Source organism: Pogoniulus pusillus, chromosome 36 (assembly GCF_015220805.1).
Source record: "Pogoniulus pusillus isolate bPogPus1 chromosome 36, bPogPus1.pri, whole genome shotgun sequence".
In the NCBI taxonomy this organism is placed as follows: domain Eukaryota; kingdom Metazoa; phylum Chordata; class Aves; order Piciformes; family Lybiidae; genus Pogoniulus; species Pogoniulus pusillus.
The window spans coordinates 8,082,188-8,094,666 of record NC_087299.1 but is presented as its reverse complement, the minus strand read 5'-3'; the positions used below and the strand labels follow the sequence as shown (position 1 = coordinate 8,094,666).

At 56.7% G+C, this 12,479-nt stretch overlaps 1 protein-coding gene across 1 annotated transcript in view; it reads left to right on the top strand.

The window, feature by feature from the left end:
* PLEKHN1 (pleckstrin homology domain containing N1) overlaps positions 1-4,134 on the top strand; it is a 33,701-nt gene extending 29,567 nt beyond the window's left edge. Inside the window, exons 14-16 of the mRNA XM_064171728.1 lie at positions 552-740; positions 968-1,016; positions 2,126-4,134. Coding sequence (XP_064027798.1) covers positions 552-740; positions 968-1,016; positions 2,126-2,319 — 432 coding nt within the window. The 3' untranslated portion in view covers positions 2,320-4,134. The remainder of the gene's footprint in view (positions 1-551; positions 741-967; positions 1,017-2,125) is intronic.
* Positions 4,135-12,479: the final 8,345 nt, after the last annotated feature.

Here is a 12,479-nt window from a genome sequence, read left to right as displayed (position 1 = left end):
GCCACAGTCTTTTTCCCTTTCCCATCCATGCTGCCAGGCTTGGAATGTGGTGGAATTTGTAAGGGGGCCACAGCCACTCTCCCCTTCCCATCTGTGCCAGCAGGCTTGGAATGTGGAGGAATTTGCAAGGATCTCACAGCCATTTTCCCTTCCCATCTGTGCCAGCAGGCTTGGAATGTGGTGGAATTTGCAAGGATCTCACAGCCATTTTCCCTTCCCACCTATGCCAGCAGGCTTGGAATGTGGTGGAATTTGCAAGGGGGCCACAGCCATTTTCCCTTCCCATCCATGCCAGCAGGCTTGGAATGTGGTGGAATCTGCAAGGGTGTCACAGCCATTTTCCCTTCCCACCCATGCCAGCAGGCTTGGAATGTGGTGGAATTTGCAAGGGGGCCACAGCCACTCTCCCCTTCCCATCTGTGCCAGCAGGACTGGGCTTTGCAGGGCCCCCTGGCCCATGCCTGCACACAGGCTTACAGGTGTGGAGCTGCCAGTTGATGTTCTCCAACTTCCCACCGCATGTATCCAATCTGGAGTGTGTTTTGGTTCAGTTCCTGCAGTGCCATGGCCAGATGGGTTCAGCACAGACAAACGGGTGCCCAGCTGCCTCAGTACCCCCACACCTCCCTCTGCAGAGGAGGAGCTGCCAGCCCCTGCCCAGCAGTCACTGCAGAGAGGTTCCAGCTTACACCTCCTGCAGGCTCCAGCTGCGGCATCCTGCTGATGCTTACCTTGAAGAGGTGAGGTTGCTAAACGCAGTCCTGCTGCTCCACACTGCAGGCTCCAGGGGGGTGCAGAGGTCCCAGCTTGCCTTTCTCCAGGCTGGAGGAGTCACTGTCCTTTGCCCAGTGATGGGGACGCATCTTGGGGATGGGGGAGAGCCCTCAGAAGATTGATTCCTGGCATGAGGTGCCTCAGGCCTGCAGTGCTAAGTCATCCTCATCAACACACATCTCTTTTCTTTCAGGTATCTTCTCTGCAAGAGGAACACCTGGGCCTTTCACTGCACCCACCAGGTGAGGCTCTTTGGAGGTTCCTTGGGTGCTGCAGCCCACCCTGTAGCCCGCCCTGCCTTGTCTATCTCTCCATGAACCTGACTGTAATACATAGGCAGCTACATGTGAGCCAGCAGCGTGCCCAGGGGGCTGAGTGTGAGCCTAGGAGTGTGCCCAGGGGGCTGAGTGTGAGCCAGCAGTGTGCCCAGGGGGCCAAGAAGGCCAGTGGCATCCTGGCTTGGATTAAAAATGCTGTGGGCAGCAGCAGCAGCAGGGAGGGGATTGTGCCCTTAGATTCTGCTTTGGTGAGGCCACACCTTGAGTGCTGTGTTCAGTTTTGGGCACTGCAACACAAGAGAGCTGTGGAGGTTCTGGAGCAGGTCCAGAGGAGGGCAACAAAGCTGGGGAAGGGCCTGGAGAATAAATCTGATGAGGAGTGACTGAGGGAGCTGGGGATGGGTAGTGTGAGGAAGAGGAGGCTGAGGGGAGAGCTCATTGCTGTCTGCAGCTACCCAAAGGGACACTGTGGAGAGGCTCCTGCTGGGCTCTGCTCATAGGCAACTGGAGACAGAAGAAGGGGGAATGGCCTCAAGCTGAGGCTGGGGAGGTTTAGATTAGACATTAGGAAGAAGTTTTTCACAGAGAGTGGTCAGGGACTGGAATGAGCTGCCCAGGGAGGTGGTGGAGTGCCCCAGCCTGGCTGTGTTTCAGGGTGGTTTGGATGTGATTCCTGGGGACATAGTTTAAGGTGAATCCTGTAGAGCAGGGTTCTAGGTTGGACTTGGTGCTCCTGAGGGGCTTTGCCAGCCTGGCTGTGCCTGTGTGAAATCCAGGCTGAGGGGGAGCATGGGGACTTGTGCCTGTCTTGCCATCCTCCTGCTTCCCTGTGCTGGGACTAAGGCTGTCACCCTGCCTGCTGGAGGCAGCTCCTTGGTTGCCAGTGGCTGCCCACCAGGCACTGGGGGGAGGGGGGGAGGGGGGTTTTGGGTTGTTTTGCACAGTTCTAGCCCTTTCCTGCATCTGGGCTGTGATTTTTGCTGCCCTGGGTGCGTCCTACCTGCTGGCAAAGGAGCAGGTGGCCCCTGGGCTGGTCAGGAGGTCTCTGAGCTCTTTGCTTTGGTTCTCTGCAGATGGGAACGTTGACACTTATGACCTGCCTGAGGCTGGCTGCTCCCCCCTCGACTCCTCAGCCTACCACGACTATGCAGAGCTCCAGAGCTTCCACAGCGACCTCAGCTACGACAACCTGTGGGAAGCTGAAGAGAAGGAGCCAGACACCCTGCACAGCTCCCCTGCATCCAGCCAGCAGTTTTACCAGGCCTGAGGGGAAGGTCTCCACAGAGCAGCCCCTGGGCTCTTTTCTCACTGGGCTTCCCTCCAGCGTGGGGTGCACAAAGCAAAGGGAAGGGCCTCGCTCCGCAGCAGCCTGGTTCCCACGTCCTGGCAGCTCCAGAGCTCCAACTTCTCCCCTAAATCTCAGGAGTAAGGCACAAAAGCCTCTGTGGACTCAGAGAGCAGGGTGTGTGCCATGCCAAGAAGTGTGCTCTATGTCTGTCCCAGCCCAGGGAGCCCTGGCATTGCCTCCTCTCCCACCAAAAGGAAGAGCAGGAAGCTGGTCAAGCCCCCCCAGCTAAAAGGGACCAAGTGCTCAGACCCAGCAGGCACCCAGAGGCTGAAGGGAAGGGCAGGTTGGTGGCAGGCTTGCTTTGATCAGTTTGCTTTTACCAGAGCCTCCAGGCTGATCTCTTTGAGGATCCCTGAGAACAGCTGTTGAGAGCCAAACCTTCCACCCTTGAGCTCTGAACCCTGCTTCAGAAACGATGGAGGGTTGGTAGCAACAGCTGCGCTCATAGCATTGCCTTCCTGCCAGACCAGACTTAGCTGACATCAGGTGGAGAGAACCCCCCCAGAGCTGGGCAGAATGGGATGTTCTTTATGGGATGTTCTTCCCACTTTGTGCAAGCTTCTTTCCTGCCAGTGCTGCCTCCAAAACCCATGGTGGTGAGCCTGGCAATATTCTGAGCCTGGCACCTCGGCAGGTGAAACCAAGAAGTGTGCTGCCAGCTGGCTTGTGTTCACCAAGGTCTTCCCTGGCCAGGATGCCCTGGACCCCTCTCATGGGGCTGTGGATTCCTCCTCCTTGAAGGTGTTCAAGTCCAGGCTGGATGAAGGCTTAAGCAACCCGGGCTGGTGTAAGGTGAATTTGGAACTAGATGAGCTTTAAGGTCCCTCCCAACCCAAACCATCCTGTGATTCTAGGAACATCTAGGCAAGGAGGGAAGGAAGAAAACTCACTGCAAGCCAAACTCACACACAGCCACAACACTCCTGGTGTGAGCTGCAACCTTCTCTTCTCCCCTCCAGAGCAGCAGCAGGACCAGGACACAAGTAACAGGGGACAGAGTCTCAGTGCTATCATTCTCCAGCCACTTTAAGCCAGATCCTTCAGCACAAAGCAGCAAATCCAAACATTTTTTACCTGAGGCTCCAAATTCTTAACCTTTGGTCCCCAGGGAGGCTGCAAAGCCAAACATAACCCCTCCAAAACCTCTCTTTTTGGTGTTCTTTCACCGGTGCAAACAGAACAATCTTGGGGGGGGGTGGAGCTCGGGACACACTTTTTGTACTTGAATATCTCTGTATTAAGTTTTACTTCTTTGTTTGTTTCGTGTTTGGAAGGCATCAACGAAGTTTACAGGCAAGGTTTGAGTGGATTATCTGTATTTAATGTGTAGATGTGGCTGCCTTGGAGATGTATTTAATTTTCTGGCTGTGGATGATGTGGAATGGCCATGTGGCAGGGGTGGGGGGGTGTTGGTTTGGGTCTTCTTGCTGTTTGTTGGGGTTTTGTTTCAGGTTTACTGTCAGATGGGGAAGAATTGTATCCTAATAACCCCTTCCTCCCCCCACCCCCCAAAGAAAAGATCTATTTATTCAGAACAAAAGTGCCTTGGGGAGCACCAGAAGCACACAGCACAGTGGGAGGAAGCTCAGGAGCTTTGGAAGATGGTCACCATGAGCTTTTAACTTGGGTTTCAAGAGTGCTGTCTGCAGTGTGGCTTCTCCCTGTTGCTGGGCAAGTTCTCTGGTGCATGTCTGTGTGACTGGAAAATTGCAATACAGAATCTTCTGGAAGTTTCTCTCTCTCTCTGCTGTCATCTGGCTGAATGGAGGTGAAATGGGCATGGCAGAGGAGTTGGAAGTGGCTGATTCTTGTGGTCCCTTTCAACCCTGATTCTATGATACTATCAAATGTTGTCTGTTGCTCCTGCCCTTCCTCCCGTCAGGACTTTGAGGTTCTGGGTCCAGGAGGATTTCCAAGAGTGCTGACTGCTTTTGCTTCAGGTCAGGCACTTGTAAACACCTAATCCTAGAGCAAAGTCTGCCCTGAATTTGAGACCTGGCTGGAGGTCTCATGCCAAAGCTCCTTGGACTTTGCTTCAGCCCTGTGTGCTGGGCTGAAGGTGGGAGGATGCTCTGGGAAATCAGCTGGGTGACTCCAAGTGGCTCTGTGTGCTGGGATGGGTTGGTCTGTGCTGGCTGCTCTCCAGAGTGGGTGAAATGAGTGAGCAGCCCCACGGAGCCCCAGAGTCACACACAGAGCTGAGCCCACCGTGGTTTGGCTCTGGTTTCATCAGCCTGACCTCACTTCATGACAGCCATGGGAAGGGGAGCTGGTGATGGCAAGGACTTGCTTGGCAAAGGAATGCCATCCTGAGAACTGCATCCAGACACCTGGAGGCCACTTCTGTCCCTGCAGCTTAATGCTTGGACTTGATGGTCTCGGAGATCTCCTCCAGCTGTCTGGCTGGAGAAGAGCAGTCTGAGATCTTCTCACTACTAATCAAAAGCTAAAGGGTGGGGAACAAGAGGAGGGGGCTGGGCTCTTTTCAGTGGTGCCCAGTGCCAGGACAAGGGGCAACTGGCACAGAATGAGAGCCAGGAGGTTCCACTTGAATTTAAGGAGAATCTTCTTTGCTGTGAGGGTGCTGAAGTGATTTGCCATTGGAATGAGCTGCCTGGGGAGGTGGTGGAATCACCATCCCTGGAGGTGGATGGGGCACTTAGTGCCATGGTCTGGTTGATTGGCCAGGGCTGGGTGCTAGGTTGCTAGGGCTGGCTGAGCTTGGAGCTCTCTTCCAACCTGCCTGATTCTATGAAACAAGACATATTCTGTGATACTATGGAGGCCTACAGCAGGCTGCCCAGAGAGGTTGTGGAGTCTCCATCTCTGGAGAGCTTCCAACCCCACCTGGCCACTGTGAAGCTGGGCAAGCTGCTGTGGGTGCCCTGCTTTAGCAGGGGCAGTTGGACTGGATGATCTCCAGCAGGTCTCTTCCAACCCCAGCCTGCTGGGATTCCATGCACAGGGCCACCCAGAGCGAGGTGCAAGGTCCTGCTTTTGGAGCACTGCTGAGACACAACAACTTCTAAAGCAATTTTACTCAGGCCCCTGGAGTGGCAGCTTCCCTCCCTGGCTACATCTGGGCTAAATTTGTCACTCTCTCACAGGCTGCCCTCTCGACATGCTGCTTTCTCACGCTTCCAGCGCACGTCTTTGTGCGCAGCTGCCGTGGGCTGCTGGGCTCCAATTTCAGCTCCTCAACTCCATTTCCCTGTCCATGCCTCTCTGCCTGACTTATTGCCTTGTTCCTGCAGGACTCCTGGGGCAGAGTGGAGCTGCTTCCAGCTGCTGCCCAGCACAGAACATAGCGTTTCAGGATGGAATGTGAGCATGCCCTTTGCAAACGAGCACCAGCAGGGGTTTGCACCAACAGACCTCAGTGTCCCACCCTTGAATGCTGCTGTCCAGTTGACCACTCCAGCCTGCTCCCTGCCAAATCTTCTTTGCTGTCCTCTAGGCATTAAGGATAGGGGCAAGGAACTGCCACTGGAATAGTTGCACAGCACCTCAGTGTCCCACCCCTGAATGCTGCTGTCCAGTTGACCACTCCAGCCTGCTCCTTGCCATATCTTCTTTGCCTATGCTCTAGGAACTGAGGATTGGGACAACAAACTGCCACTGGAATAGTTGCACAGCACCTCAGTGTCCCACCCCTGAATGCTGCTGTCCAGTTGACCATTCCAGCCTGCTCCCTGCCATATATTTTCTACTGTTCTCTAGAAATTAAGGACTGGAACAACAAACTGCCACTGAAACAGTGGCACTGCCCCTGCCCCATACAAGCAGCTAAAGGAGTTTCACTTCTACCCTTTCCCAGTTGGGTTTAGCTCCTCTAGAAGCTTTTTTTCCCTGCTCTCTGTCCCTACTTCAGAAGGTTTATGGCTTAGCTGGGCTGGTATAGTTAATGCAGAGCAGTTTGTGTGTGTGGGCAAGCCCTAAAATGTTCCCAGACCAGCCCCTATAGGCACCAGATGGCTCAAGACCTGCACCCAAGCACCTCAGCACAGCCTGGTTACCCTCCTGAGCCGTTTGGGTTTTGTTGGGCATTGCTTTTCACCTATGCCTTGGTGCAGTGGACACAAAGTGGAACACAGAGGAAAAACTTCTTTACTCTGAGGGTGGCAGAGCTCTGGGGCAGGCTGCCCAGAGGGGTTGTGGAGTCTTATTTTCTGGAGAATCTCAACACCCACCTGCACATATTCCTGTGTGGCCTGCCCTAGGTGGTCCTGCTGTGGCAGAGGGGCTAGACTTGATCACCTCCAGGTCCCTTCCACCCTTATCAGTCTGTCATTCTGTGATTCTACCCAGATGCTGTCCCAAGTGGCTCCATGAGAGGTGGGAACAGGGTTGTGCTTGGGAGCTCTGTTCATGGACCCCTGCCCTACACCCATGGAAACTCCACTCTTTCTGAAAGAGTGAGTCATAGAATCAACCAGGTTGGAAGAGACCTGGAAGCTCATCCAGTCCAACCTAGCACCCAGCCCTATCCAGTCAACCAGACCACAGCACTAAGTGCCTCAGCCACTCTCTTCCTTTCCCTCCACCAGCAGGGTCAGGGTTTCACACCAGAGGGTTTAAGTGGCAGTAGTTGTCTCAGTGCAGGTTGCATTAATGTGGAAGCTGCAGACCCCATAAAGACACAAACCACCTCTCACCTCCTGCAAAGTGAACTCTTTCCTCAGAGCCTGGCTGCAGCAGGGCTATGATCTGAGCCAGCTCACCCAGAGCCTGCAGCCCCAACGCTCTGGAGCTGCCAGCAAGCCTGTGCACATCCCACTGCTCAGCCTGGTCACAGGATAGCTGCGTCTTTATTCCCAGATGAAAGGCATGAGATGACACCAGCTGCCAACAATTCACCCTCTGACAAATGATCTCTCCACCCCTCCACTCCCTCCAAGTGCTAAAAGTCCTGAATCAGGTGTCCCCACTGTCTGAAACCAGAGCTGCAAGCAGTGACTGAAGCACCGTGGGCTGTGCTATTCCTCTCTGCTTTCCCATTTCCAACTCCTTTTGCTCCCAGACCAATAATCACAATAATAATAGGCCAGCAGAGAGATGTGTTTTAAAGCAAGAAAATGTAGCCTGTGACCTGCTCCTTTGGCTTCAGGAGTTTGGAACCCCAGGAGCTTGGGCTCATGGTACAGCTGTGGCAGAGCTGCCCACCCAGCCAGCTCCTGCGCTGTTGCTCCCTGAGGACTCGCTGATCTTTTTCACCCTGGCACTTGAGGTTTGGGAATTCCTTGGTGAGCCCTTTGTAAGAACCTGTCTCTTCCTGTGAGCAGCTGCCTGAAACCACAGCTGAGGTCGGGGAAAGGTCTGCTGGGCAAACCTGCTTGGAAACTCCAGCACCACCCTGGCAGAGCCCTCTAGGAGCTGGGGTTAATAGAATCAGTCAGGGTTGGAAGGGAGCACAAGGAGCAGCCAGTTCCAACCCCCCTGCCATGCCCAGGGGCACCCTACCCTAGAGCAGGCTGCACACAGCCTCAGCCAGCCTGGCCTCAAACACCTCCAGCCATGGGGCCTCAGCCACCTCCCTGGGCAACCCATTCCAGCCTCTCACCACTCTCATGCTCAACAACTTCTTCCTCCTCACCTCCAGCCTGACTCTCCCCACCTCCAGCTTTGCTCCATTCCCCCCACTCCTGCCACTCCCTGACAGCCTAAAAAGTCCCTCCTCAGATTTCTTGTAGCCCCCTTCAGATCCTGCAAGGCCACAAGAAGGTCACCTGGGAGCCTCCTCTGCTCCAGCCTGCACAGCCCCAACTCTTTCAGGCTGTGCTCACAGCAGAGCTGCTGCAGCCTCTGAGCATCCTCCTGGCCCTGCTCTGGACACTCTCCAGCATCTCCACAGCCCTCTTGTCCCAGGGGCTCCAGAACTGGATGCAGTACTCCAGGTGGGGTCTCAACAGAGCACAGCAGAGGGGGAGAATCCCCTCCCTGGCCCTGCTGGCCACACTGCTGCTGCTGCAGCCCAGGCTCTGCTTGGCTTTCTGGGCTGCAAGTGCACACTGACGGCTCTTGTTGAGCTTCTCGTTCAGCAGCACCCCCAAGATGTGCAGGGTTTGGTCTGGTGTTGCAATCAGCAACTCCCTCACTGCCCTGTGGGTGGGAGAATCCACCAAACTATGGCGCCTTGTCACCGCTGCCTGAAGCGACTGGCGCTTCTGACAGCTCTGGATAAGAAGGGAGGTCACTGCTCTGCCCTCTGCCTGCGCTGGCACTCGTGGGTCTGTCTGGCACAGCACCATGAGCCCTCAGGAATGCCTCTGAAGTGCGGGGAGAAGACAGACATCACTCAGAAATGGCCCAGCAGAAATGCCCAGGGGGAGCTGTGCTCTGCTTTTATTACAGAGAGCTGAAACCCAAAGGAGAGGGAAGAAGCTGCTGTGACCAAATGGATTGCTGCAGCAGAGGGGGTGGGGGTGGCACAGCCAGGACCCCGCGGCCGGCTGGCACATGACGATGAGGTCCAGGGGCACTTCTTGGCCGTGCACCTGCCTGACTTTTTCATCTGCTTGGCAACACAAGGTGTCAGATGTGGGAGCTACGTGCAAGGCTGAGAAGTGGGGTGGGATGGCACAGCCCCCACCTCCAGCCCTGCCACTCTTCTTTGGCAGAGGCCAAACAGGCTCCCGGCAGCGAGGATGCACTGCAAAGGTCGTTTCTGTTGTGGTGGTGGTGGCTGCTGCAAAGGGTGCTGAGCTCCTCCTTCTGGGCTGAGGCACAGGCAAGACGACCTGGCCATGAAGAGAGCTTAAAAGGTCAGAAAATGAAGCAAGCCTTAAAACTGGTGGCAAGTCCAGGCTGGTTGCCTTGAAGGACACCGGGGACGCTGCTGCTTGACGGAGCGCAGTGGACATCCACCCCCAGAGCTGATCTCCTGATGCCAAGAAGCTCTTTCAGTGTTTCCTTTTGCTGCTGCAGTGGGCTGAAAACATCTGAAATACTGATCTCACCCACTCCTTCCAGCAGAAATTAGGAGGAGTGTGAAAGGCAACTGTAACCTGCTGGATCACCCAGCACCTTCAGTGACTTCTAGCAGGGGGAGATGCTGCACCACATTTACATCTCAGGGTTGGAAGGGAACCTCTGGAGGGCATCCAGTCCAACCCCTCCCTGCAGCAGGGCACCCACAGTAGGATCACAATGCTCAGGCAGGTTTGGAATCTCTGCAGGGAAGGAGACTCCACAACCTCTCTGGGCAGCCTGCTCCAGGCCTCCAGCACCCTCACACCAAAGAAGGTTCTCTTTAAGTCCAAATGGAATTTCCTGGGTTCCAGTTTGTGCCCTGTCACTGGGCACCACTGGCAAGAGTCTGGCCCCATCCTCTTGCCCTCCACCCTTTAGCTCTTGCTGAGCACTGATCAGATCCCCTCTGGGGCTGCTCTTCTGCAGGCTAAACAGCCCCAGAGCTCTCAGCCTCTCCTCAGAAGAGAGATCTGGCTGGATCAAGAGTACAACTGAGCACAGCAGAACGCTTCAGCCTCCCCTCTGCCCACCATGCTCCTGCTCTGTGGAGGCAGCAAACCTGCCAGGCTGCAGTGCCAGGCTGCAGTGCCAGGCATTCCTGGGTGCAGCTCTGCAGAGCTTGGCTGCATTGAGGCGCCTGGGGAGGGCAGAGGTGATGAGGCTCCATGGATCTAGCCCAGGAGCTGCTGCTGCGCATGGACTTGTGCTCACTGCTCTGCCCAGGGGGGCCCAGGAGGGGCTGGCTGGGGGCTTGGCAAGGATGGAGTCCTGAGTGCTTCTCTGAGAGGAGAGAGGGCAGGGCTCTCCGGGTCGGGCTGTGACTTGTGAGAGCCGAGATGTGCCTCAGAGGGGCAGGCACAGGGGCTGAGGCAAGCAGGAGCATCCCCCTGCAGAGCCTTGCTGTGGGGACAGGGAATTGCTGCAGCCGAGTCAGCAATGCACAGAAACATGGAGCTGCTTTCCCCAAAACCTGCCCCCGACACTAGACACAGGAATTGATTCCGCTTCAGTTAGCGGATTCAGCTACATTGAGGAGATCTGCAAGGATCCCGCAGGTAGATTTGACTGCTTTGGCAGTCGGGAGCTGGAAAAGGCTACTGAACACAGCACTCAGCACTCCCCGCCCGCAGGTGAGCCAGGCTGGCTGAGGGGAAGCGAAGCGCTCGGCCCGGCGCTCCCTTCCCGACGGCACCCCACGGTCGTTAAGGCCAATCAAGCTGCACAAAGGCAGCGCTGGCGGCGGGAGCCGTCCGAAGCAGGGAGGGTCCCGGCCCTCAGGAGCGCCGGGGGGCTCCTGCTGCAGGGACTGCCCAGGCGGGGCCCCCAAGGCGGGCAGCACCCAGCGGGTACAGCCTGCCTGGCACGGAGCGCAGCCGCCGCCGCCTGGGCGGGAAGGGCGCAGCCAATCACAGCCCAGCCCGGCGCGGGCACTGCGCGGGCACTGCGCGGGCAGCCCTCGTGCCCCCCTCGTGCCTAACGGGCCCTTTGCTCCCCGCGAGACTGCACGTGCAGCCCTCGTGCCGGGGGGGGGGGTGTCTTTGCACACCCCCCCCGCCCCCCGCGGGCACTGCAGGGCACCCCTGGTGCCCAGGGACCCATTGCTGCCCTGTGCCCCCCTTTGCTGCCCATTGCTGCCCTGTGCTGCCCATTGCTGCCCTGTGCTGCCCATTGCTGCCCTGTGCCCCCCTTTGCTGCCCTGTGCTGCCCATTGCTGCCCTGTGCCCCCCTTTGCTGCCCTGTGCTGCCCATTGCTGCCCTGTGCCCCCCTTTGCTGCCCTGTGCTGCCCATTGCTGCCCTGTGCTGCCCATTGCTCCCCTTTGCTGCCCATTGCTGCCCTGTGCTCCCCTGTGCTGCCCATTGCTGCCCTGTGCCCCCCTTTGCTGCCCTTTGATGCCCCTGTGCTCCCCTGTGCTGCCCATTGCTCCCCTTTGCTGCCCATTGCTGCCCTGTGCTCCCCTGTGCTGCTCTTTGCTCCCCTGTGCTGCCCTTTGCTGCCCTTTGCTCCCCTGTGCTGCTCTTTGCTCCCCTGTGCTCCCCTTTGCTCCCCTGTGCTCCCCTTTGCTCCCCTTTGCTCCCCTGTGCTCCCCTTTGCTCCCCTTTGCTCCCCTGTGCTCCCCTTTGCTCCCCTTTGCTGCTCTTTGCTGCCCTGTACTCCCCTTTGCTCCCCTGTGCTGCCCTTTGCTCCCCTTTGCTCCCCTTTGCTGCCCTTTGCTCCCCTGTGCTCCCCTTTGCTGCCCTGTACTCCCCTTTGCTCCCCTGTGCTGCCCTTTGCTCCCCTTTGCTCCCCTTTGCTGCCCTGTACTCCCCTTTGCTCCCCTTTGCTGCCCTGTACTCCCCTTTGCTCCCCTTTGCTGCCCTTTGCTCCCCTTTGCTGCCCTGTACTCCCCTTTGCTCCCCTTTGCTCCCCTGTGCTCCCCTCTGCTCCCCTTTGCTGCCCTTTGCTCCCCTTTGCTGCCCCCCTTCGCGCCTGCAGGGCAGGGGGGATCAGGTTTTTGGTGCCTTTTCCTCTCCCACTCTAACCACAGAGGCAGAGGGATTCAGGGGTACAGCGGACTCCAGGACAACCCTGCCCCTCAGGGCTGCCTCCACCAGCACATCGACTCCTCCGGGTTGGCACCCAGAGGGCTGAGTTCTCATTCTTTAGCACTCAGTACTGCTTCATCACAAGGCAGACAGCAAAGTACTCACGAAACAGATCTTTATTAGAAGCTTCCAGCATCTTTCCCCTGTTCCCCTCCTCCACAAAAGTCCTCTTTCTGGCTGTGTAGCTGCTGCAGCCCCTACAGAGCCTGCACATCCCTCTCTCTCGCTCTTCTCTGCTGCCTGTCTGACTGTGCAACTGCACAGTGCCCTCTCTTAGCAGCAGTGATACAGGGGCTTAAGTACAGCCCCACACACATTAAATTGCAAGGAAAGAGCCAAACCTTCTCTCTCTCCTTTCCCTGCCTCAGTCTGCTCCTGTCAAGCCTTTGAGCAGATCCACACGGGTGTTCTGGGCAGGTTTCCCCCAGTACCTTTGTAGATCTGGTCCCTAAGTGCTTAACAAATCTCACCCTTGTGCTGTTACTGGACTTGGGAGTGAAGAAAACCCCTCAGGAGTAATGCCCTT